Source organism: Taudactylus pleione, unplaced genomic scaffold (assembly GCF_031769625.1).
Source record: "Taudactylus pleione unplaced genomic scaffold, aTauple2 ptg000053l, whole genome shotgun sequence".
In the NCBI taxonomy this organism is placed as follows: domain Eukaryota; kingdom Metazoa; phylum Chordata; class Amphibia; order Anura; family Myobatrachidae; genus Taudactylus; species Taudactylus pleione.
This window is the reverse complement of record NW_028284455.1, coordinates 30045644-30069984: the sequence shown is the minus strand read 5'-3', so window position 1 is coordinate 30069984 and position 24341 is coordinate 30045644. Positions and strand designations below refer to the sequence as shown.

At 40.4% G+C, this 24341-nt stretch overlaps 1 protein-coding gene across 1 annotated transcript in view; it reads right to left on the bottom strand.

Annotated features, from left to right (window-relative positions):
* Positions 1 to 9789: 9789 nt before the first annotated feature.
* The window catches only part of CMTM8 (CKLF like MARVEL transmembrane domain containing 8), a 62744-nt gene continuing 48192 nt past the window's right edge, over positions 9790 to 24341 (bottom strand). Inside the window, exons 3-5 of the mRNA XM_088463548.1 lie at positions 21159 to 21332; positions 12961 to 13080; positions 9790 to 10321 (exon numbers count right to left, since the gene is read on the bottom strand). Of these exons, the coding sequence (XP_088319674.1) occupies positions 10244 to 10321; positions 12961 to 13080; positions 21159 to 21332 (372 nt within the window). The 3' untranslated portion in view covers positions 9790 to 10243. The remainder of the gene's footprint in view (positions 10322 to 12960; positions 13081 to 21158; positions 21333 to 24341) is intronic.

Sequence of the window (24341 nt, the reverse complement as noted above, 5' to 3'; positions counted from 1 at the left end):
TTAGGCAAGCAGTGGTGCACATACAAATTTCACAGACCTACATTTTTAAAGTCTAATAAGCCAAGTCACAAAAAGACTTATATAATATCTGAATTACCAGTGCCGATGGAAAAATAATTGGGTTACTACTTTTACATTTTGGAACAAATTCACTATGGGGTCTATTTAGTAAACCTTAGTAATGACTGTACATAATAATTGCTGTATATCTCAGATAGTTTTACACCACATTTATATGAAATTTGCTTCGGGACAGATAATGCGAGACAAGGGGGGGGGTGTGCAGAGAAGAGAAGTAAATGTAGTTGGGGGCAGAGTCATACAAGATGGGGAGCAGCACAGAATAGCAGGAAATGAAAATTTTAACCTGCAATTGTAGAATTAAGGTATTGGCCCATTTATTAAGAAGGTAAAGCAGGAGATATCACAGATGTTTGCCTATCTATGACTTGCCCTCCTCTGTTCCCTGCTCTCCTCCCTCATCTTTCATCCCATTCTACCAACCCATCCCCAACTTTGCCCCCTCCTTGCCCATCGGTCCACAGCCAGAAATACCCAGCAAACATTTCTAACCTCATCCATCTCTCTTCCCCCCTTCCTATCAAACAAACTCACCACCATCCATAATCTCTTCATCTTCAACTTTTTTGCCCTTCTTGCCATCACGGAAACATGACTTTCACCCACCAACACCACCTCTCCAGCTGAACTCTCCTATGGTGGACTTTGCTTTTCCTACCAACCTATACCTGAAAGCCATCAAGAAGGTAGGGTAGGGGGTCCCCCTTTCCCCCTGCTGCACCTTCATTCCAGGCAAACTCTCTTCTTCCTCCTGTTTTGAGATCCAATCTGTCCACCTCTTCCTTCCTGTGTACCTCCATCTATCATCTCCTTGGTCCTGATGCCCAATTCCGATTTGTCTCTCCCACTGTCTCTCCTCTGATGTCCCCTCACTCCAATTGAAGATCCCATGAACCCTGCTGCATCAAAATGTCTCTTCCTAACTCTCACAGTGGGCATCTCCCCACTCCCACATCAGCAGCCATTCTTTGGACTTTGGTTTCTCGCACTATTGTATTGTCTCCAATTTTAATAATTTACCCCTCCCTCTCTCTGACCACCACCTACTCTCTTTCAACATCTCTCTGCCCTCAGCTCATCCCCCTTTCTGAAGGCTAATCTTAAAAGTTGTAACCTAGAAGCTGTTGATTCCCCCCAGCTTCTCCTCTTTGGACTCTTTTCTCTCCTCCATTACAACCACTTCCTGTCCTGACAAAGCTGTCACTCTTTAGGACTTCCTCGTCTGTTCTGTCACAAATAGTCTATGTCAACTCTGTGCTCTCACTCTGCTAAGAGCCTCTGGAGGAGGTCACACTCGCTGGCTGTCCTAATTTCTTCCCAGTCCTAAAAGCCTTGACACCTCTACTTCACTTTCAACTCCCTCTTTTCACACTTCATCCACACCCCCCCCTTCAGCAACTGACTACCTCCAAAATTGAATTTATCATTTGTGACATTTCCTCCCTTCTGTTCACCTTGTATCTGTCCAATCTCACATTTTCTGTCTCCATGTCTATCTCCACGTCCCACCTTCCTATTGCCATTCGCCAAGGGCCTGACCTCTCCTTCTATATCTCCTTACTTGGAGTGTTCATCGGTTTCTTCAGCCTCCAATACCACCTATATGCTGATGACACCCAATTTTATATCTCCACCCTTGAACCTCTGTTCTCTCCTGAATCTCCAAATGTTGGCCATCTCCTATTGGATCTCACAATGGTACCTGAAATTTTGACATCTCTAAAATTGAACTCATTGTTTTTCCCCTTTCCAAAGTCCCTTCATAGACCTCTCCATTGACAACATCTCCCTCTCCTCTGTCTCCCAAGTTTGCTGTCTGTGTGTCATCCTTGACCACCCACCTTCAGTTCCTCACCCAATTCTGCCACTTTCACTTTCATAGCATTTCCAGGATTCAGCCATTTTTCACCCTGGAAGACAACAAAACTATAATTCACGCCCTTATCATCACACACCTTGATTACTGTAACCTCCTTTCTGACCTATTATTCTCTTGCCTCGCACATCTTAAATCCATCTTCAATTCTGATGACCCCTTCTGTTAGTCTCTTGACTGGATCCTTATTCTATAGTACACTGAATCAAATTACAACTCTCACCTAAGCTCTCAACTGCTCCCCATCTTTTCTACATCTACAACCTCCCTCTTGCTCAGCCAATGGCTGCCTTCTCTTCTCCATCCGGATCTCTCAATCCTACCTTTGGGAGCTTCTCCCGCGCTGCCGTAAATCTCTAGACTATGAGTGAAATTTTGTGTTACATAAAGAAACTGAATTTAAGTGAAAAGGGCTATACATCGGTCATAGATATAAATTAAGTTGTGCAACAGAGATTATTTTTCCCACATCAATAGACCTTCAATTAATCACTATTCAATGAAAACACAGCATCGCTAGGACTCACCTTCACTGCCATCCAATTACATCACTGCTAACGTGGAAAAAATAATTGTGACTGGTTGAGCAACTTGTTGGAATGACTCTTAATTAATTCTCTCACTCTGTGGCAGAGGATCCAAGCGGAATGTTTTTTTTCCTTTTCAGTGTTATAGTAAATGTCTGTTTTAATTAAAATGGGATCCAGCTACAATTACTTTTGGATTTAAGATTTTTTTTTGAATTTCCCATTAGATTACAAATAAAGGATGATTCCATTCAGATTACTAATGAAATAGATTTTCCTTTGGATTAAAATAAAAAAAAAATTAGAAATTGGATTATAGTGGGAGAAATGTAAAATTTTGAATGGGGAGTGTTTTATCCAATTAAACTATATTTTTAGAATATTGTGTGTGTTTTATTTACCTTTTTATACTATATTTGAATTATAGTCAATGTGGGTCTGGTCTTCCCTGTGAGTAGGGGATGGGTGGGGGGCATGCTGATTTTGTATGCCATGATTTTTAAAAATTATTCACTTACTACTGGAGCTTCTCACAATAATTCAATAGCTCACTCATTACATGCTGGAAAACTCTATTTAAATTAATGGGATATTGAAATGAATCAGAAAGACTCCCAGCTGTTTGCATGTAAATGCAACCAATACAATAAACTACTGGTTTATAGCAAATAGGAACATGCACAAACACCTATATGCAATTTCACATGTGGCTTGTACATTTTTTGACACAAATACAATTGGCCTAAAAGGTACTTCATAAGGAAAGTCCTGTGATCCACTCATAGTCTTCACCATTTTGACCAGCTAATCCATGTGCTTTCCTGTATAAAACAATGGGAGTCTAGCTATCTGTCTCATGGAGACCAGAAAGCTATTCCTTGTTGTGTTTTTTGGCTGGTAAGTCAATCAGATTTCCATTTTAAAAATATACTTTTCTGCCTATCTAAATTACAAATGTAATGAGCAAAGTATTTGTATATTCCCATTCATATCACTTTTGGTTTCTGCAATTTATGCCATTGTGGACCAGCAGGAAGCCCTGTGATGTCAGAGGCACTGAAAATGGTTGATAACGTATGTGCGCAACTGAGCATTGCAGCGATGTTCAGTGGTGCATTGCCTGTAAATGGAGTGGTCCATGATTAGACACTAGCTTTTCTTTGCAAGTCTATATCCAAATTCTGATAATAAACTCTCTAATGCATGCGCAAGCCATGGGGGACCCTGGGAAGAATCCTATTGGATCCCTCTCAGGGAAGTCTGTGATAAGAAGCCCATAGGCATAGATGGCGTTGTCTAATAGAAGCCTATCAGGTCCAAGCTCCAGAAAGCTTCGCTTTCCTCAGCTTAGTGCACACAGTGATTGTGGTCAAACCTCTGGAAACTGCATTTTCGGAGGTTTGACCACGTTTTTCAGTAAAGTACATCTGCCCAGAGACACCGCTCACACAAAAGCAACACAACACTGCGTCACTGACAGAAATACAAATTTCTTACAGAAAAATTTTAAAATTACTACATTACTTAAAAGGACCTGACATCAATCCTCACCAATTTATTATTGCTCTTGTGCGGGAACAGGTGCCCTGAAAAGCAGCTGTCCCCATTGTCAATAACACAGCTAAAGAAGTAACTGCGTTACTGTACGTGTGACCAGAGGTTACGCATGCCCATGGCTGCCGGACACGCTGTGTGGAGGCAGCGGAGGAAACCGCTCAGATCCCTCTTTGCAACCCCAGGACTCCTTCCCATAGGAAGGAGCAGGGCGCTGGGAATCAGAAGATGGCCTTGATTCTTGGAAGCAAACTCTGAAAAAGTTTATAAAAGGAAATTTTGTAATGGTTCAGGTGCTGACAACCTCCAGCTGCAATAAACACCCACACAGATACAACACCACCTTATCCGAAGTCTTTAAAGTTTTTTAAAAATAGAAGGGGGTTCCAACTGCGCCAAAGGTTGTCCCATGCAGAAAAGACTTTTGTTTTTATTCTTCCATCCTTCTTTCTTCCACTGATGATATCTCTCCAATGCGGGTAGGTATAAATATGTGGAAGAAAATATATACTAGTGAGAACAATAATTCCTTGTAAAATTTCTGCAGGTGAAAGTTCCCAGAAAACAAAATGGGTATTCTCCAACCGACAATAGGAAATGAAATAACACCTCAGTGTGTACAGGCAATTTATAGAAATGGCTTACAAGTCATGCTTACATAAAAAAGCATAGATCATACTCATAAAGGTATCTTTTAATCTTCTCCAGGTCCTTCCACATCAAAAGGGTGCATGAAGGAAATTAAAAAAAAAAACTCCAGGTGTATAAAAACAGCTTACATCTTTATTAAATAACACCACACTCTAAAAAGTTAGATGGACATCCATACAGTAATGCATATACAGTCCTCAAGACACCTCACAGATGGAACAGAAACCTGGGTTCAAATGGGTGAAGAACAGACACTGTACAATGCATCAACCAGTGGACTCCTCTCTTGCCACTTTAATCAACGCGTTTTGACGCCCGTATGCGTACACCTCAGCAATAATACAGACAGGAGTCTCAGCGGTGCGCACATTTGGCTTTCAAGGTCCCGTCAAGTCTCTGAATACTGTTGTCAACTGACAGCTCTATCTATCATACCTTGCTTGTGCTGCCCAACTTTCCCAACAAGACTGTCCACCCTCTCAATGCTGTCAACAAGCCAGGTCCAGTTTTCAAGGCATCATCTCAGATACCATGGCAACCCCTACTCTTTCCTTGTTCGGGACTCTACTCCGCTCTAAAGTATTGGAAGGCTCCACATCTCGCTGTTGCTGAGGGTTTCTGGCTGTACTCTGGTGCAACTTAGGGATACCTCACAATGGCAGGGTATTACACTGAATCTTGGCTATTTGGGACTGCACCATCAATGTCAGATTTTGAGATCTGTGTTGTAGTTTCCACTGCACCATTTCTATGTGAGCAATTACCTTCCACTACTTTTAATGTATATTTTTCCAGTTATTTATTATTTATAAGAATTTTTCCTTATATTTCCCTTTTGGTTTGTATTGCCACCTAGTGGAGAGTGGTGACATTCCATTTTAATATATCCTGCATGGCACCAGTTCAGCACCGCTAGAGATGATGTTTTTATATGTTGTTCCCATGCTCTCTCAGTTTCTCACGTGGTGTAGGCAGTTTCAGTTCTTAAATACAGTAACCTTGGCTTACCGTAGATATTCTAGTGTAAATGAGTCAGGTTTTTAGCTAGGGTGATCAAATCTTTCTGTCGGTGCCTCCAGAGATTTCTATGGTTTTGGTTCCAGCAATGGTAGACTTAGGAGTACCAGTTGCTTATTCTTTATGGTTGGTTATCCTACGGACTGTTAACTTGTACACAATGACTATAAACTACCACAAATTAAACCTACACACCACCTAATCAAATTTTATTAACAGCAATGACTATTTATTAATGACATTTGCACAGTGTAAACACCTTTATGTTATAAGCAGTTGTCATTTATATTTAGAAAAACACACCCAAACATTTGATGTTTTGTTTTGCAAACTCAGGCTTGGACTATATTACTGTGATGGTCTCCTTATGCTGTATTCAGTTCTCATTAAGAGCAGTATCTTTAGTGGATAAATTATATGGAGCTCGGGCCTCTAGTTATCCTGTGCAGTCTGTTCTTCTGATCTAATCCTTCACTCATTGACTAGACAGAATTTATAGATTAGTAATATGGTGACTTTATCCACCATCTCAGTGCCGAATACTTTGAGGACTGCGTTTGGGAACCTCTGATTTAGTTAATATAGTCAATAGCAATTTCTTTTCATCTTCTACTTCATATTAATAAGCCTTAAATCGAGCAGTGACTCTGCTAGAGAGTGGAGGCATAGTCTAGGTGAGACAGAGACATTGTCAGCCTTAAGATGGCCATACACACTACAATTATCAGGGTGATCCGCCCGATATCAGCAGATCGCCCCGATAATTGTAGTGTGTGCAGGCGACCGAGGGTTAAATATTGCTCGGTCGGGCATGTCGGATTGTCCAGCATGCCCATTCGATGCGATATTTAAGAGGTAAACTGTCGGCCGCGGACATCTGTCGGCCTGACATGCATTTTACCTGGATGTGTATGCCCAACTTAACTCACGGCACCTCTTCTGTTGCAGATTTAGGGGCTAATTAAGCATTGCATGTAATGACTATTGGGAATCTGCGCATGCGCAGGACCCATTCTGGGAATTTGCAGAACGTGTCCTGCGTGATGGCACAGAGCTCCTTCTATGCCTCTGCTTGATTGACAGGCAAAGGCATTTAAAGGGCGGTGCAGGGGCGGCTGGAGTTCCCAGAAACAGGGGCGTGTGAGCCCCATATTCGGGAAATGGCAAGGCCAGGGGCTGCGTCCACAGACGCAGTTTCATGGCCTCACAAACCGGCCAACCTGAGTAAGCCGAGGATTATTCAGCTGGCTGGCGGCTCAGTGTCGTCCACCCACCTGGATGTCATACACCTCCTGCTGCATTTGCATGGACAGAATTGCAAAGCTGCTTGAGGGCAGCTTTGCAATTCCTTCCCAAACTGAATCACCCCACCAGTTCAGCAGCCGTGTTATTCAAGCAGAGGCAGAGACTTTTGGAAGAAGCACTCCCTGCAGGGAGGAGCTGGCTTAGCACTGTCATTTCTCTCTTCCTTTGCTGAGATCCCAGTCAGGACTCCCTCACTTCTCAGCAGCACTCAGCGAGCACCTCTCTCCGGCCCTAAGCTCTTCAGGTAAACTCCCAACTATCTTGTCTCTGCACTATATATAGCAGGGGTGGGCAATAAGCGGCCCTCCAGCTGTTGAACTACAAATCTCAGCATGCATTGTAACATTTTTAGCATGGCCAAATAGCAAAACTGTGGCAGGGCATGCTGGGATGTGTAGTTTTAAAACATCTGGGGGGCCACTTATTGCCCATCCCTAATATATAGGCTCACAGCACCTGCCAATTGTCTTCTGCCATGTGGTGCGTCTACAAAAATCCTCTCACACTGCTGGAAGTCTGTTTAACCCCTTAAGAGGCAGCGTGATCATGTCCCTGTCTATAGAAGCATTCCCAATGTCCTTAGTCTCCTTGAGTTTTGTTCATCACTTGCACACTTATGGTGGGTACACATTAGGCGACCCCCCGATACGACGACCGATGAACGACATATCAGGCTGTTGGTACACACTACACGATCCGGTGACTGATCGTCCGATATGGAACGAATCCGATGTCGGGCATGGGGGGGGGGGGAGGGTGCGCATAGTGGGTACACACTAGATCAGTGTTGGCTAACCTTGACACTCCAGCTGTTGTGGAACTATATATCCCAGCATGCTTTGCCAGTTTTAGCATGCCCTAATAGCAAAACTGTAGCAGTGCATGCTGGGTTATGTAGTTGGAGTGTCAAGGTTAGCCAACACTGCACTAGATGATGTGCCTGATATGTCATCCCATCCCATGGATCGGACCAACATATCGTTTAGCGGAGTGGTTCACAAACTTTTTTGTAACATAGCGCACTAGAATATCAGCATTGTTTTCACGGCACCCCTGAGCCAAACATTTATTATTGAGAAATTCAGAAAAGAATGTAGTAAAGTGAAGAATTGTGCTTACCTGTCATCCTTAGGTTCAGTTATGTGGTGGTGCACTTCTGTTTGTCCACATATTTACATTACATTGACCATAAATAATTTGATTTGGTGCTGGACCACCAACCTGAGGCACCCCTGCAAGGGTGCCACAGCGCACAGTTTGGGAACCACTGATCTAGTGTATACCCAGCTTTAGACATCAAGCCTTCTAAATGTGAAGAAATTGCCCACAGTAGCCAGTCAGCTTACACCTGTCATTATATAGAATGTTTATAGTACTTGATAAATGCTAGTTAGAAGCGGATTGTTTGCTAGGGGCATCTTCTCCACTCTTCAGAAGGTTTGATACATTTGCCCCTTAGATCAAGGGGAATATTCATGTAGCAGTGAAAAGGTTTGCATCAGTGATAACAGGGCTTTTCACTGCTTCACCCCATTCAGGGAGGGGCTACAGTGGAGAAATCTCAGATTTCTCCAGCGGTTTCCCTGATTCGTTTATCTATCACTATATGGGGAGCGCGATTTATAGAAGCCCAGAAATCTCAGCTTTTCGTTTCGCAAAATCTGTTCACTATTGCAGGATGGCTTAAGGAGACTTGTTAGGGGAGAAGCGCAGTGAAAACTGCTGTCTTCCTGCCTTCTACCTGTCCTCTCCGTCCCCTTCACTGACAGCTGCCAATCAACGCTGCCAGGGAACTCCCCTGCTCTGCATTAATCAGGCTGCGGCTGAGACACTGCGAGCGAACTCGAAGATGGAGGGCTGCACATGCACAGTACACCTCCTGCGCAGTCCTCCAACCATCGGAGACGTGCGCTAACCATCGGGTTAGCATACATCTCTGAATAAGGCCCTATATCCACAAAAATGGGTAGCACAAAATTAAATACTAATAAGCCCACACTACTCCACCACCAAGAGGTAGTCAAGACTCCTCAAAGGCACAGGCTTCTATGGCTGAAGAAATTACTTACGCCACAAATCAATCCCGACACCAGTCAGAATCCCGGTGCCAGCATCCTGATGGTCAGTATTGCGGTTAGGGGGATGGTCAGAGTTCGGCTGTGGGGTGAGGGTTACGCTGCGAGGGGGGAGAGTTAGGTTTAGCCTACGTATAGGTAGGTGTTGGCATTGTAACCCAGTTGGGATTCTGAGTGCTGACATTTTATACCCAACCCTTTACCTCACATTCTTCTGTCCCAAATTCATAACAACCATGCTCTTAGATTACTGGAGTGCGATCTACCAATATGTAATTCCTAGAAGGGCGGTATACAAGGCTGCTCTCTCTCCATTTGCTGCCCACTTACTGTTTTGCTCTATGCTCCTGCAGTTTGCTTAATGCATGCGATGCTCTGTGGCATTTCGGAACCTGTATTATACTGTTTAACTGTATGTTTTGTAAAAATCTTCAATATTTCATGTTCTTATACCAATATGTGAACTAAATGTATACCAAATCAAATTTACATGTTATTGTGATTTTTGTTGTGCTTCAGTAAAAAAGATTCCCGTATTAAGAATTAGAAGTTTAGAGACTGGAGATCTACATCATCAGTACATGCAACAATAATATACATTAAATCTTATACTATATAATAATGACGTTCTAGGACCTTTATAGTCAGATTTTATACATTTCTATCGGTTTTAAAAGGTATAAAACATAAAATGACCAGAGAGGAAAGAAGAATATTTACCTTTATTTCAGTGTATAAAAATACTTATAAAGTTGTTGTTTCCCAGTCTTTTACCAAGTGGTACAGTCTCTGACAGAGTAATAAATGCGAAATGCAGAATATGTAATCGGTACATTCGTGTCAGAAGAACAAGTGCCAGCATATCTATTTTCCCAGTTCTTTTCTTACAGAGTTTTGTGGCACAATATATTTTTGAGCAAAGTCGTTTTTCACTTTGAATGATAAAGTAGAGGACTTAAAAACACACATCCATCCTGCAATTACTCTGAGTTTAGGGAACAGGTATTTGCAAATATTTATTGATATATATTGAATGGAATTTGAGCATATAACTACACTGTAAATCTAAAAACACTAAAGCTGAAATGAGTTTAAAGTGTCGCTTGCAGAAACTCCGGCTTTATGCAGGATTTAACATCTGAAAGTTTGGCTTTGTGTTAACTTCTTGTTCTCCAGGACTGAAAACTGAAATAGGTGCTTCCAGCATAACTTAATGTGACCAGGAATGCAAAGAACTGCAATGACAATAACAAAAACACATTAGAAGTTGGATATTTCATCAAATTATCTATACGCACACTTTGATCAAAACAGTACCATAATACCAACTAGCATCAGTGCTACTGAACTGTATATAACATTGTTTCTGTTTGAGTGGAATTTGAAGTTGAGGATGGCCCGGCCGCGGCCGTCGATGGGGATGTATAATGGCGCAGGGCAGCCGCAGAGGACATTTTGCTTGCTGCCAGGCTCCAGCAGGCAGCCTGTAAATGTCACTCAACACGCATTGGAAAGCGCGCACCGCTCTGTCTCCTGACACGTGACATGCACAGAGACAGGGAGTGAGGAGCAGAGAACAGGAAGACAGTGAGGCGTGCTGCTGAGAAAAAGGTGGACTTACTGCCTGCCACACTCCTGCCTAACCTTTACTATCTTGTGCAATAAAGCTCACCACCACCAACATCCACCATCATAAACGTGGGGGAGAAGGGGGTGCGTGGTCGCGATGGGGAGCGGAAAGTGTGGTCGCGTTGGATGCAGGATCTGGATTTGGTTAGGGGAGGTGTCTGCCAGCGCCTCTACTCTTTTCAGCAAGGAAGGGGGTCTAGGGGGAAGTGAGTTGCCTGATAGTGTCATTACTGTTTGCAGCAAGGGGGGTGGCTAGGGGAGGTGAGGTGCCCTACAGTGCCATTACCGGTGCAGCAAAGGGGGGGGGGGGGGGCAGGGGGTCTAGGGGAGGTGAGGTGCCAGATAGTGCCATTAAAGTTTGCAGTGGGGGGGGGGGGGGGGCTAGGGGGAGGTGAGATGCCTGCCAGTACAATTACAGTTTGCAGCAAGGGGGGCTAGGGGAGGTGAGATGCTTGCCAGTGCCATTACGGTTTGCAGTAAGGGGTAGGAGGGGGGCATAGCCGGCTCCAGGCACGATCCTTGCGTGCGGCCACACAGGGTTGTCGGGTCCAGCTGTAGAAGATCTCCACCCTCCACCCACCTGTTGCCGTTATTTTAAGTTCAGGGGAAGGGCGCAGTGAGGGAAGGGGCGGAGGGGGAGCACAGGACGGAGCTGGGTGCAGAGACACCTAGCACTGGTGTTCAAAGTTTTAATAAAATATTTTGCATTTTATTTGCACTGTGGTTTTATGTTCCTTTTTAATGTTTGTAATGTCAGTAATGCTTAAAGTTATAAAAAGTTGACTAGAAGGAGGAAAAATGACAAATAATGTAAGGGAATAAATTCGGTATCTTGCTTATGGCCCCATGAGGTCTAAATCCGCCTCTAGTTACAAAGTTAATTTAATATATAAAACTTTTAGCACAATGAAAAGGAGTTTTCTGCAGCAAAAAACAGTCAAATATAAGACAGACAGTCACACAATTGTATCTATCCAAATAAAGACAAACATTCTTAAGGGTCACTCAAACAAGTGTCTTTTCAGAAACGGTTTGTTACATGGATCTAGTGATCACTATGTTATGCTGTACATACAGTATGCTGCCCACAGAGTACCCAGCACAGAAGTGTCATGTGGCTGCTTGCACATCATAGCCAGAGCTATATTATGGGGGCTCATCTCATTGCACTCCATTGGAATGATAAGTAAATGCTCTGTGAAAATATGCTCATTTTGAATCCCCTAAATGTCCAACTAAAGTGAGGAGGATGAATCTGTACTGGGGCAGTATCAGACTGTACATATATAAATAACTACTTATACGCTGCACTTCCAGCATGTGTACATAATGGAATAATTGGGTGGGGTTTGCATGTACAGAAAGTGTCGATGTGTATGTAACATCACAATCCCTATCAAATCCATAAGTGGTTTTCAACTACAATCCTCAAGTATCACCAACGGGTCATGTTTTCAGGATTTTGGTCTATGGAATCAGCTGGAATAAATATGTACCCAGCAGTGACTGAGGGTTCATGTGTGGAGGCACTTTTTACTCCAGAGTTTAGACTATTAATTCTAAATATCTTTGTATTATATTTTTTTTAATCTTTTTTATTTTTATAGTCAAAACTCTGGAGTATACCAAAGTATGACAGGAAAGGCCTCACCTGCCCGCACATCACTGGTATCCAGCAAAATAGATTAACGCACCAGTGCATGATTAAAGAGATCCAGGAAACAACCTGTTGAGGGTACCAGAGGATTGGGGAGGAAATCAGTGAAATAAATGAAAACTATGACCAGCGGCACAAAAACTTCAACAAATGGTTACAAATGTATAATGATGCACAGTGCTTGTGCTATATACAATTTAAATAAATAATTCACTCTCTGCGTTGCTCTTAAATTGTACTGTCTGGGCTGTGTTTATTAACTAGAATTTTCTGAATAGACTAACCAGTTCTATTTCATCACTTCTCTATTGCACAAATACAGTTTTGCTGTGTGCCCTGGTAACCAGTCTGAGACACAGGTTTCCTGTCCAGCTTTAGGGGACTTCTCAATCTGTTTATCAAGCAGAACAACCCATTGTTACAAAGGTAAGAACTGGTTATAAAACTCTGTCATGTAGATTTGTGGTTTTATATTTAGGTTCCCCCTCCATCTAAACTTTGCTCAAATTGACGAGGGACTGCAGCGCTGGTAAAGCCCATTATCATATTCAGTTTCTCAGATTAACAGAACATTTTATCAGTACTCACTGCAGATGCAGTCCAGCTGTTGTAGTTGTGATGTGGGTGAACGTCTCTGGTAATTGAAGTCGCATCTACTATAGCAGCGATGAGGTATAAAACGGTGGCACTTCCATTAAAACATAAACCCTTTGAAATACAAACAAAATAAATACAAATCAAATAGTTATGTAAGATCAAACAAAATAAAAATTGTTTAAAATGTTCTGTCAAGACTGAGAACAACGCATACACTATATACTACCCATTTTGATGAGTGCAAAATTGTATTATACCACAGGTTCTCAAACTTGGTCCTCAGGACCCCAAACAGTGCATGTTTTGCAGGTCTCCTCACATAATTACTAGTGAAACAGTTAGCTGCACCTGTAGATCTGTTAAAATGTGTCAGTGAGTAATGAATACACCTGTGCACCTGCTGGGTGACCTGCAAAAAGTGAACTGTGTGGGGTCCTGAGGACCGAGTTTGAGAACCACTGTATTATACAGTCACATTTTTCAAAAGGAACCTATGACCTACTTACTACTATTTCATTTTCTGTAAAAAGTAAAAAGTTTTCTACTGAGTGACTTGTGATTGAAGTCCCAAAAGTAAAAAAGGTAAAGTTTGTTTTCTCCTGATTTTATTTGAGAAGGGGTGTTTTATTATAATCATTTTTTTTTTTTTTTAGACACCACAAGGTGTAAGCAGTGCTGTACAGCGAGTCAGTGCAGGAGTACAAGGCATAAAAACAAACACTGCAGTATAACCACATATATAAACACTAGATGGATTGTTGTCTTTCACAAAAAAACATGCAGTGTATACAGTATGTGTAAATTATTATATACACATATATAAACAAAAAACCCCAAAACAAATAGCGTTCTCGCATTCACAGCACACACAAAGTATCAGGTAATCTTACCCTCTTACTTGAGTGTGGTAAAAAAGGTTGACAGTATAGAAGGTCAACATTTAGAAGGTCGACTGGTTCTGAATGTCAACAGTAAAAGGTCTACATGGTCATTAGGTGGACCATCTATATTTGGACATGTATTTAGGTTGACGGTTAAATAGTCAACCCAGTCAATAGGTCGACATTTAACATGTCAACACTAAAATGCAGACATGATTTTTGTTATTTTAAGCCTAACCCTAAAAATCATGAAAAAAAAAATAAAATAAAAAAAGTGTCAATGTTAAATGTCGACCTTATTACACACACATTGTGTGTATATATATATATATATATATATATATATATATATATAAATTTTTTGTTTCGTCTCTGCCAGTCAGATTGCACACATGGGAATTTTATCCATCTAGTGAGTGTGTGTGTACTGTATGTATGGTTATGTATATGTTCGAATCATTGTAGAATCTCAAGTGCCCAACACGTTTCATCTTCCATAAAGGCTTCCTCAGGGACTACCTGATGAAAACTTCTTCTTAGATGAAACACATTGAGGCATTTGGCACCCTCTGACCATGCTTTTGCACACTTTAAAAGGAGTTCTTCATTGTGATACCTAAAGTCAAGTAAGCTGTTCTCATTGATAAATGTGTAATATATTAAGTATTTTGTATAAATAAATAGGTTTTTAAATGTATTAAACTATACACACAGATACCTTTATGTTCATGGTCACATCTTGTATGGAGGAAAATCACCACCTCACACTATTCTAAGAAGGAACTGCCAGAAATCTGTGTGGCTGAATATAGTGTTTATTTTAAATATTTATGGTATGATGAGGCCACTCTTCACATTGTAGTGTAGAGGTACCCGAACGCCGCCATTACAGTCCAGGTTTTAAAGGATATCCATACTTGAGTCCAGATGGTTAAATCAAATTGACTGATGTACTAATTTAGTCACCTGTGCTCAAGCATGGATATGCTACAGTGTATTGTTTCTGGTGGCAGTGTAAAGTTGGTAACCTAAAAATTTTTCATGGATAGGGAGGGTTAATCTTATATAGTTGATTGTGCTCCCAAGACTTCTATTTAGTTTACTAACCCTCCCTATGTGAATCCCACCATCAATTTTTAGAGTTCTACAGAAAATGGTGAGAGACTTCATTTGGTTTGGCAGGATGCCCAGATTTTCACCATGCTAGTTTGTATAAAACAAAGGCAAATGTGGGACTTCAATTTCCGAATGTCATATTTTATTATCAAGTGGTTCATAGAATTGCAGCTTGGTCTAAATTTTCCTCAGTGGGTCTCAGTGGGAGAGTATTGCAGCCTTTTCTCATTAGAAGCCTTGTCCTCAGTTTAGTATATTCATCCGACTGACCATCCTACTTCACAAATTTGGAAGAAATTGAGGATTCAGCCCTCGATTTCATCTGTACCTTCCCCACTGACCTGCCCATTAAATAATCCATAATTTCCCTCGTGGTTTAGATGTCCATGCTTTCTAACTCTGGAAATGCCCTGGGCTTTTGAGGCTGTCAAATAGCTCACCCGGGAGGGATATGTCCCTTCCCAAACCTGAGGTCAGACCTAGACCTCCCTCAGTCAGAATACTGATCTTACCTTCCAACTGATGTCTTCTGTAAGGAACATAACATTTCAAAAAGGGGTCAAACCTTTAAGCAAGATACCTTGTAAGTTGTGTACCCAAAACAAACCTCTTCGCCACTCTCTAATATTTACAAGATGTTACTAGATAGTGCCTTTGTTTCCCTACATAAGTTCACCAATGCCTGGAAAAAAATCTAAGCACACAACTAACTGATCAACAATGGACCCTTGTTTTTCAATATTTACATGCTTCCTCCCAAAGTGTATCAGTTATTGAGGCACAATATAAAGTTATTACTAGATGGTATAGATATATAGATTGTATAGTGCGCCAGCGTATCCATAGCGACGGCCATCAACACAACATGCACTTGGCACCGGAGTGAGTCGCGAGCCTGTCAGTTCCTGGTTGGTGGAACGCAGGATAGCGTCGCCTGCTTGACAGTTGTCTAGGAGACGCTGAGGTAAATCCGGTGACTCACTCCGGTGACAAGTGCATGTTGTATTGATGGCAGTCACTATGGATACGCTGAAGCAATTACAGTCGGCTGATGACCGGGTATGCGTTCCTGTCTGTTCCTGGACAATGGAGCACATGATAGCGCCCGCTGTTTGATGGTTGTCTAGGAGAAGCGGAGCTATTTCTGGCAACTTAGACCGGCTATATGTGTATGATGGTTAAGCACCTGTTACGTAACTTTACTGGTCTGATGATTTTTGTTATTGCTATAAGCTTAATGAGCAATATTTGTCTTAAAAAATAGTGGTGTGTGTATTTTCAAGATAACATGGTGGGGATGTTTGTTAACATGAGCTAGTTTGTAGCTGGCTGGTGATTTACATCCCTAAAAAAGGTGTGTGTGTCTTTAATTGATTACTATGGACAGGTGTGTATGGGAGCTCAAGCTGACCTGTCAGTATACTCATTGCCAGTGTACTGGATGCCATGTTGTGATGCTGGCTTGTCTTGAGAATGACCTCTTGGGGTCGAAACGCCGATTGGATTATATTTAGTAATGCTGAAATATATCAATAAATTAGACACACACACATATACTATAATAATTATATATATATATATATATATATATATATATATATATATATATATATATATATATATATATATATATATAATTTATTTATATTCATACATACATACACACACACACGAACCGTGACCACTCACCCGTCCAGGGCACCGGAAGATGACGTCACCACGCTAAGCGCATGGGTTCGGCGTCAATAATGCGTGTCACCATCACCATGACTACCATATAAATAAAAACAAAGATAATCAGCACATATAAACATGCAGTCTATAGATGGACAGCAGGACAACGCATACAGGATCATACTAGTTCTAATAGTGAAACTGAAAGATGTGAACAAGCCCCTGGCCCTTTAGGGGTGACAACAAGATCCGAAAAAAACGGCCTCAAAAGGCGCCATACGCGAAGGAACAAACAAAATGAGAGGCAGAGGGCGAGCAGGAAAACCTCCACAACCCAGAAGGATTTAGTATTTAACTTGTCTTCATATGAACTCATGGACAGTGAGTACCAACTACTTAGTAAAAGGACTTTCGTTTGTCCCAATGGTTGTTTTTGATGAATTTGAGTGGAATATTGAAAAACATACACTATATCGGAAATTTAAATAATTTTTCAAAAAAGAGGAAGACACCTTGAAAGAACAAATTCCTGTGCAAATTAAAAAATTATGTCCAACATCAACATTTGGATCCCAATCCGTTAATCCCAGTATTAAAACGTATACAAGAGAATTTTGGAACAGGAGTTTTCCAAATTGAACATTACTAGTACTTCAAATCATCCTAATCTATCACCATTAGAACGTGAAGCATTATTTTCTTTATCGAAAAACAATAAATTTAATAATACGACCTGAGGATAAGGGAGGGGGCTATTGTGTTGCAGGACTTGGTGGATTATAAAAAAGAAATTGAGAACCAATTGGCAGATAGGGATGTTTATCTACTACTTCCTAATGGCTCTACATTTTTGTGTGAAAAGAAGTTATGTGCCATTTTACAACAGGCAGTGGATCTGCAATTATTATCAGTGAAAATGATGGAATCACTGGTACCTCAGTTTCCCATTATGCCACCTACCGAAAATCCACAAGGGGTTAATCCCCCTCCAGGCCGCCCCATTGTATCAGCACGTGGATCATTACTGCAACAGACATCGGTGTTTTTGGACTTCTTGTTACAGCCGTTGGTACAGAGTGAATCATCTTTCTTGTTAGATACAACCATGCTGCTCAATAAGCTTAATGCATTGCATGATATTCCTGACAATTGCTGGCTCATTGGGATCGATGTGACTAGTTTGTACACTTCGATTCCCCATGACTTTGGTATTGCATGTGTTAGAACTTTCTTGGAGAGAAAGGCAGTTTTCAAAGAGGCAATGATTGATTGTATATTAAGGTTGTTTGAATCGCTTCTAACAAACAACTTTTTTCTTTATGAGAGTCCTATTTTTTGCAGTGCAGGGGCTGCGCTATGGGTTCTAGCGCAGCCCCTGTATATGCAAATATTGTGATGTTCGAAGTGGAGAACGACCTTTTCTTTGTTAATCCAAATGTTGCAGTACACATTCTGTTGTATACACGATTTATTGATGATCTTCTGATTTTTTGGTGTGGTGACTGTAGAATTTCAGTCACTGATGGAAATCCATAATTTGAGTGGCTCCCCTATTAAATTTACGTATAATATGAGCAAGACAGATGTGATTCTAACATCTAGGAAATTCATAATTAAAAACACCACCATCAGCACTACTCTTTTTCTAAACCTACCGACAGAAATTTGCCTTTACAGGTACAGAGTTGCCATCCAAGGAGGCTTATTCAAGGTCTACCTTATAGCCAAATGATTAGGGTTAGACGTAATCAATAGTGACTATGATACGGCCATTACCCAAATCGATGATTTGATAGAACGTTTTTGTACTAGGGGTTATTCATTTAAATCCCTACAACAAACTAAGCAAAAGTTCTAGCTTTGGATCGCAAATAGTTATTGATTAGGAAGGACAAAAGACAACCTTCTGAAAATAAATTTCCATGGGTTAATAGATTTAACACATCCTCTTCGAAGATTAGCCAAATCGACAAATCTAATTGGTCCTTGATTGAATCAGATAATACACTGAATTTGAAGGAAAGCTGCCTCATGCCTTGTTATTCAAGGGGGCGTAATTTACGTGACTATATTGTCATAACTGATATATCAAGGATGGGTTCAAAATCACCATCATTCTTTAATAAAAAATTAGGATGCATTAAATGTTCATGTGTGACCTATCAATTTATGATAGGGGGGGGGACATTTTTTTGCATCCCCATAGTGGCAAGAAATTCAATATTAGATACACAACAAAACAAGTGTTACAATTAAGTTGGTATCAAATTATCTATCCTTGTGGTTTATCTTATATAGGGAAAACAGAGAGAAAGTTCAAAGAACGAATGACGGCACACTGCTCGGCTATTTGTAGTACCCTTTTGAGTGGGACAAGCGAACGGCTATTGGCCTGCCATTTTGTTGAACTTAATCATCCCCTTACTAGTAATAACTATAGAATGACTGATCTAGTTCCCCCCTTATCAAGGGGTGGAGATCGTGCCACTAAATTATTACAACGTGAGGCACGCTGGATAGCTCAGCTAGATGTCATCTCTCCCAGGGGTTTAAATGAAAATATTTCATTTAATAGTTTTTTATAGTAGCTTTAATTTAATAAGTCATTACTAAAATTATGTTTTAATTATAACGTTTTCTTGTTATTGATATATTTAACATCGTAGTATCTGCAGAATTGCCTGTTCATCCTAGGGTTTAGACTGAGAATATACAGTATATATTTTAAATGTACGTGATTTACAACATTTCCCTTGTCTCTAATCCTGTTTGATGTTGCCTACATGTGCTTTTTATAGGTGCTGATTATCTTGGTTTTTATTTATATGGTAGTCATGGTGACACGCATTATTGACGCCGAACCCATGCGCTTAGCGTGGTGAAGTCATCTTCCGGTGCCCCAGAAGGGTGAGTAGTCTCGGTTCCGGCTTCCAGTCTCACATGTGGTGCTGCATATGTATAAAAGGTATGTTTGTCTTTTTGCACTACTTTATCTTGATAAAAGCTCTTTCAGGAACTGAAACGTTGATATAACGTTACTTGTCGTCTTGTTATTGAATACATGCCCAGAGTGCCACACCTTTCCACACACATATATATATATATATATATATATATATATATATACACACATATATATATACATACATACACACACACACACACACACTCTCGTTAATTGGCCTGCAGTACCACAGCTAATTCTTTTATACCAGAGTGAAATCAGAACTGTGGAGGATCTAGTAGAAAATCCACCACTTTTATACTGTCTCTTGAATTTAAGGACATGTAAATTGCCATTTCATGTCGACACTGTCAGAATGCTGACATTGTGAATGTTGGCATGTCGATAATGGGATTTCCCATTCACTTTTAGTCTAAGCCTAATCGCAGCCTAACCTAACCCTAATCCAAAAATCAGGTGCCGACGTAGTGGCTGTCAAAATTCATAATATCAACATTATGTCCGTGCAGAAATTGTGAATGTCAGCACTCTGTACAAATGATGACTTTCAGACAAGCCGACTGCATACCGATGAAGACACAATGGAGACCAGGTACAGGAGAAGGCACTACCGCTAGACAAACTCAATTTAAAAAAACAAACAAAACAAAACACAACACACACGTTAAGAGTGCATATTGGGCCCTGATGGATGAGCATACTGTAGGTAATAATAAACAGAGTTCATAATAAATAACAGAACTACAAATCATGCATACAGTAGGGATTGGGAATCAATGTTATGCGCAGTATGGGGACCTCCAGACACACAATTTTGAGTGCCTTCTTTTGACTTTTAAGAAAACTAGTGTACTCCATTGTGGGTATGAACAATACGCATCATCAGTAACTGACAACTAATACAGCTGCACTGTAAAGAGGAAAGATCGGCTTCTCCTGTACATGTATTTTACATATATAATTCTTGTCTCAAGAATAATAAGGATATTCCTCACTTTCTGGCTCATGAATTATTGCTACAGAAGTGATCGCGATTCCTTGACGAGCAATTAAAGTATATTATTTCAAGTCACGCGGATTAAGCATTTTGTCAACCTAGAGGAGTTTGTGTTCGCATTACTAAACATAACAAATCTGTATTACAACTATATTGACGAAACAATATTCTGCTTTTAGATCACTGTTCGGCTCAATACCAAGGCACTTACTAATTGAACTCAACCATTAGTCCTAGAATCACACATGAAGCTTTCTTTTGTAACACCATTTTAAGTACCCTTTTCTGATTAAATATGTAACAGGTTAATTTCAGTATTGTTTGAAAATATTTTTAAAAGGCATAGGCTGCTGACGGTCAGTATTTTTTGCTGTTGGTGTGTAATGGTAAATAATTGAATTATTTTTACTATCTCGGCTATCTAATTCATTCACAATGTAACAAGTGAGCATGGCCTGTCTACCTACGAACTTTTTTTTTTTTTTTTTTTAAACATTTTTTTTTATCCCTAGCAAAAATCAAAAGCTAACAAAAAGCAAAACAAACATCTACTTACTACTAATGTCCATGGCACCTTAAGTATTCTGGTGTTTGCCCTTGTAATGTAAATAATGAAAAAGAACACAGTCAGGACCCAATAAAATACTGCTACAAACATCACCCAGCCAAAAGCAGGAAAATGGAAATATTCAGAGCCTGCGATGAGTGCCCACACCAATAAACCGAACACCTGTGGGTGAGAACAAAAGAAAAAAGAATCATAATTCAATAGCAAAAAAGGTCACCATCAACCACTATCTGAGATCTAAACATAAGACAGCTCGGTCCGTTTTCAAATTCAGCCCGATGCATCGCATGCTGTTGTGAATGGTAAACGATGCATCTTACAAGATGCTTAGTTTACCTATTTAACAGCATGATGGATCGCAGGTCTTAGGTTTTTTCCATAAGATCTATGATGCCGATGTAAGACGGCCGGGACGCGCATCGCCGTCGTACAGCATGCTAAAACACACACACACGTTATGCACGATTGATCATTGCGATAGATATCGTGTATATAGTGTGTAAAATCGCCCCGTGTATGGGCCACTTAACACTGCAGTGGCGCACATTGATGGACCCAATTTTACTTTTCTGAGACATTAGTCTCTGCCCATATCTGCAGTCTATGAGAATCATGACATTTTGGATCCGCCCCCTACAAATATGCCTGCGCATTGTGGCATTAAGCCAACAGGGGTGGGGTGTATATATAGTTTTGTTATTCTTTATTTATTAGAGATGATAGGTATAGTGCATATATAGTAACACCCCCCTAAATCCTGTGTTTGCCCGTCAAACACAAAAAGCTGTCAAAGCAACTGTCCAACTGCACCAAATCTTTACAGATATAGCAATATTTGGCACCTTTGAGACTAGCGGTAAATGCTTTTCAGTTTTGCTTAACTTTTATAAAAAAAACTCTCCAGAATCCCAGAGGACTGCTGCTATGCCATAGTGTTAAATTTGCTTTTCAGCATATTAAGGCTTTGTAGCAGTGGTCGCCAATCTGTAGCTTGCGAGCTCACGCTCTTAAATTTTGGTAGCTCACCTAGCTGTAGTACTGCTGAGTAAACTAGGAGGAAGTGACCCGACGTGTGCTCCCCCGTGGTGTCGACACCATGGGTGGAGCCATAGGGCAGCACGTCAGGTGATTGCGCAAGCCTCTACAGCAATCACCTGACATGCTTCCCTGTGGTTCCACCCACGGTGTCTACGCTACTGTGGACTGAGGGACCCCCAACCAGCCCTGCCGGAAAATCACACAGCAGCCCTGCCTATACAATATCGATTGCACCTCCTTAGAGTCGTTAAGTAAAGGTGAAATGTGCCTATGCTTACATTTTATTTACAAACTACAATAATATCACTGCAATAATTAAATGCATTATTTTCTACAAAACATTTTTTGAAATTTCATTGCATGACCTTCAATTGTTTGGTTAGGTAGCCAGATTTTTTTTCTACAATTTTAGTAGCTCTTCAGGGGGTACCATTTTACTAAAATGAGCTCACACCTCAATTAACGATGGCAACCACTGCTTTATAGCCACTTTTGGCATTGCATTATCAGTTTAAATACATGTACAATGCATGAAAATGGGTCAGAAAACTAAAATGACTGTTCCCAATGACCCCATACTCACTGAGTTATGTGCATCAGAGAGTGCTTTGGTATACCGTTCAGTGTATTTGCGTTTAGTTTAAATACATTGAATTCAATGGAATAAAAAGTTAGTCAACCACTGCATGTCAAACATGTTAGTGAGGAAACCACTGTTCATGGACAGATAACATTTCTAAAGCACCAATCTCCTATTTGGATTCAATAAGCTTTACATTATGCAGAGGATGAGCCAAACATGCTGGGAGAGCTCATTTCTGAGCTCTGTGTCATCTGTAATCACATCAGTCCCTGCCTCAATGGTGGTTAGTGTCTAAATCCCCCCCCCCCCCCAACACACAAACATCCACTTTTGGAAGAAGCCAAGAAAAATAACCTACAAACATTTTTTGTGAATAAACTTTATTACCCCAATACAGATAAGGCTCTGATTATAATTAAACTAAGTGATCTCAGTGGTTAGCATTGCAGCACTGTGCTGCCCTATGTAGCAACATAATGGAAATTGTAGACTATATTTATTAACATTTCATTTATGAAATATTTTCTTTTGTTATAGACAAAAGCAGAAAAGAAATTCAGTCGAAACTTTGCAAGGTTGAATTAAATGTAACATTCATCACTATGGGGAGCATGTAGAACACTTGTGTGAAGCAATACGTTAAAAGAAAATATTAAAATGGAAAAATAAACCTCCTGCTAAGATATGGTTTCTGTGTGAATTGAAATGCCAAACCACTTCATCTGCTGGATTATTTTCAGGAAGGAGTAGAACACAAGGCATTTTTAATTTATCATCAAGAAATTTAAGTCCAGATAAAACCTTAAGGCACACATCAACTAGACGATTAAATTGAGCAATTGAACGATAACTATATCATTATCGTTCGATAATAGTTTGAAAATCGTTGGTCGTTTAGACATCTACCATTGTACAAATATGTTGTACAACCTGGACGATATAGTCAGGATCAACATGTTTGCAGATGATTGATGTGCCTACACTGAACAACTGCTCGTTCAGTGTAGGCACATCACAGACAAACGACTGCACGATTACAATGTTGTAATCGTGCAGTCTTTAGCTTGTCGTCTAGTGGATGTGTGCCTTTAATCCTCAATAAAGGTCTGAAGTTCTTTCCCACTGCTGACCCAAATGTTTTTGAATTACTTGTGGAGCTGAATCGCTTTACTTCAACACGGTGTTGCAAAAAAAATTTTGCAACCAAGAACATTAGTAGAAATACAGAGTGTGATACCAATTGTGTTGGATCAACAAGATTCCCATGCCATTGGTATTCTCAATGAGCTTCTAGAAGAATCTAAACATACAGATAATCAAAATCCTAATGATGTACTACAGACCATCCCTATATAGGATTTCAAAAACAGACACATTCGGAAATAAAATCAGATTTATTTCTAATGTTTGTTAAGACACAAAGTATCAACCAATTTTATAAGGCTACAATGGAGGATTTCAGGACATTATGTGGCTCCAAAGGGGAACATATAAAACAAATTTAAGAGAGAAGAAAGCCCTAAAAGAACTGGTAAAAGACAGCTCAATTG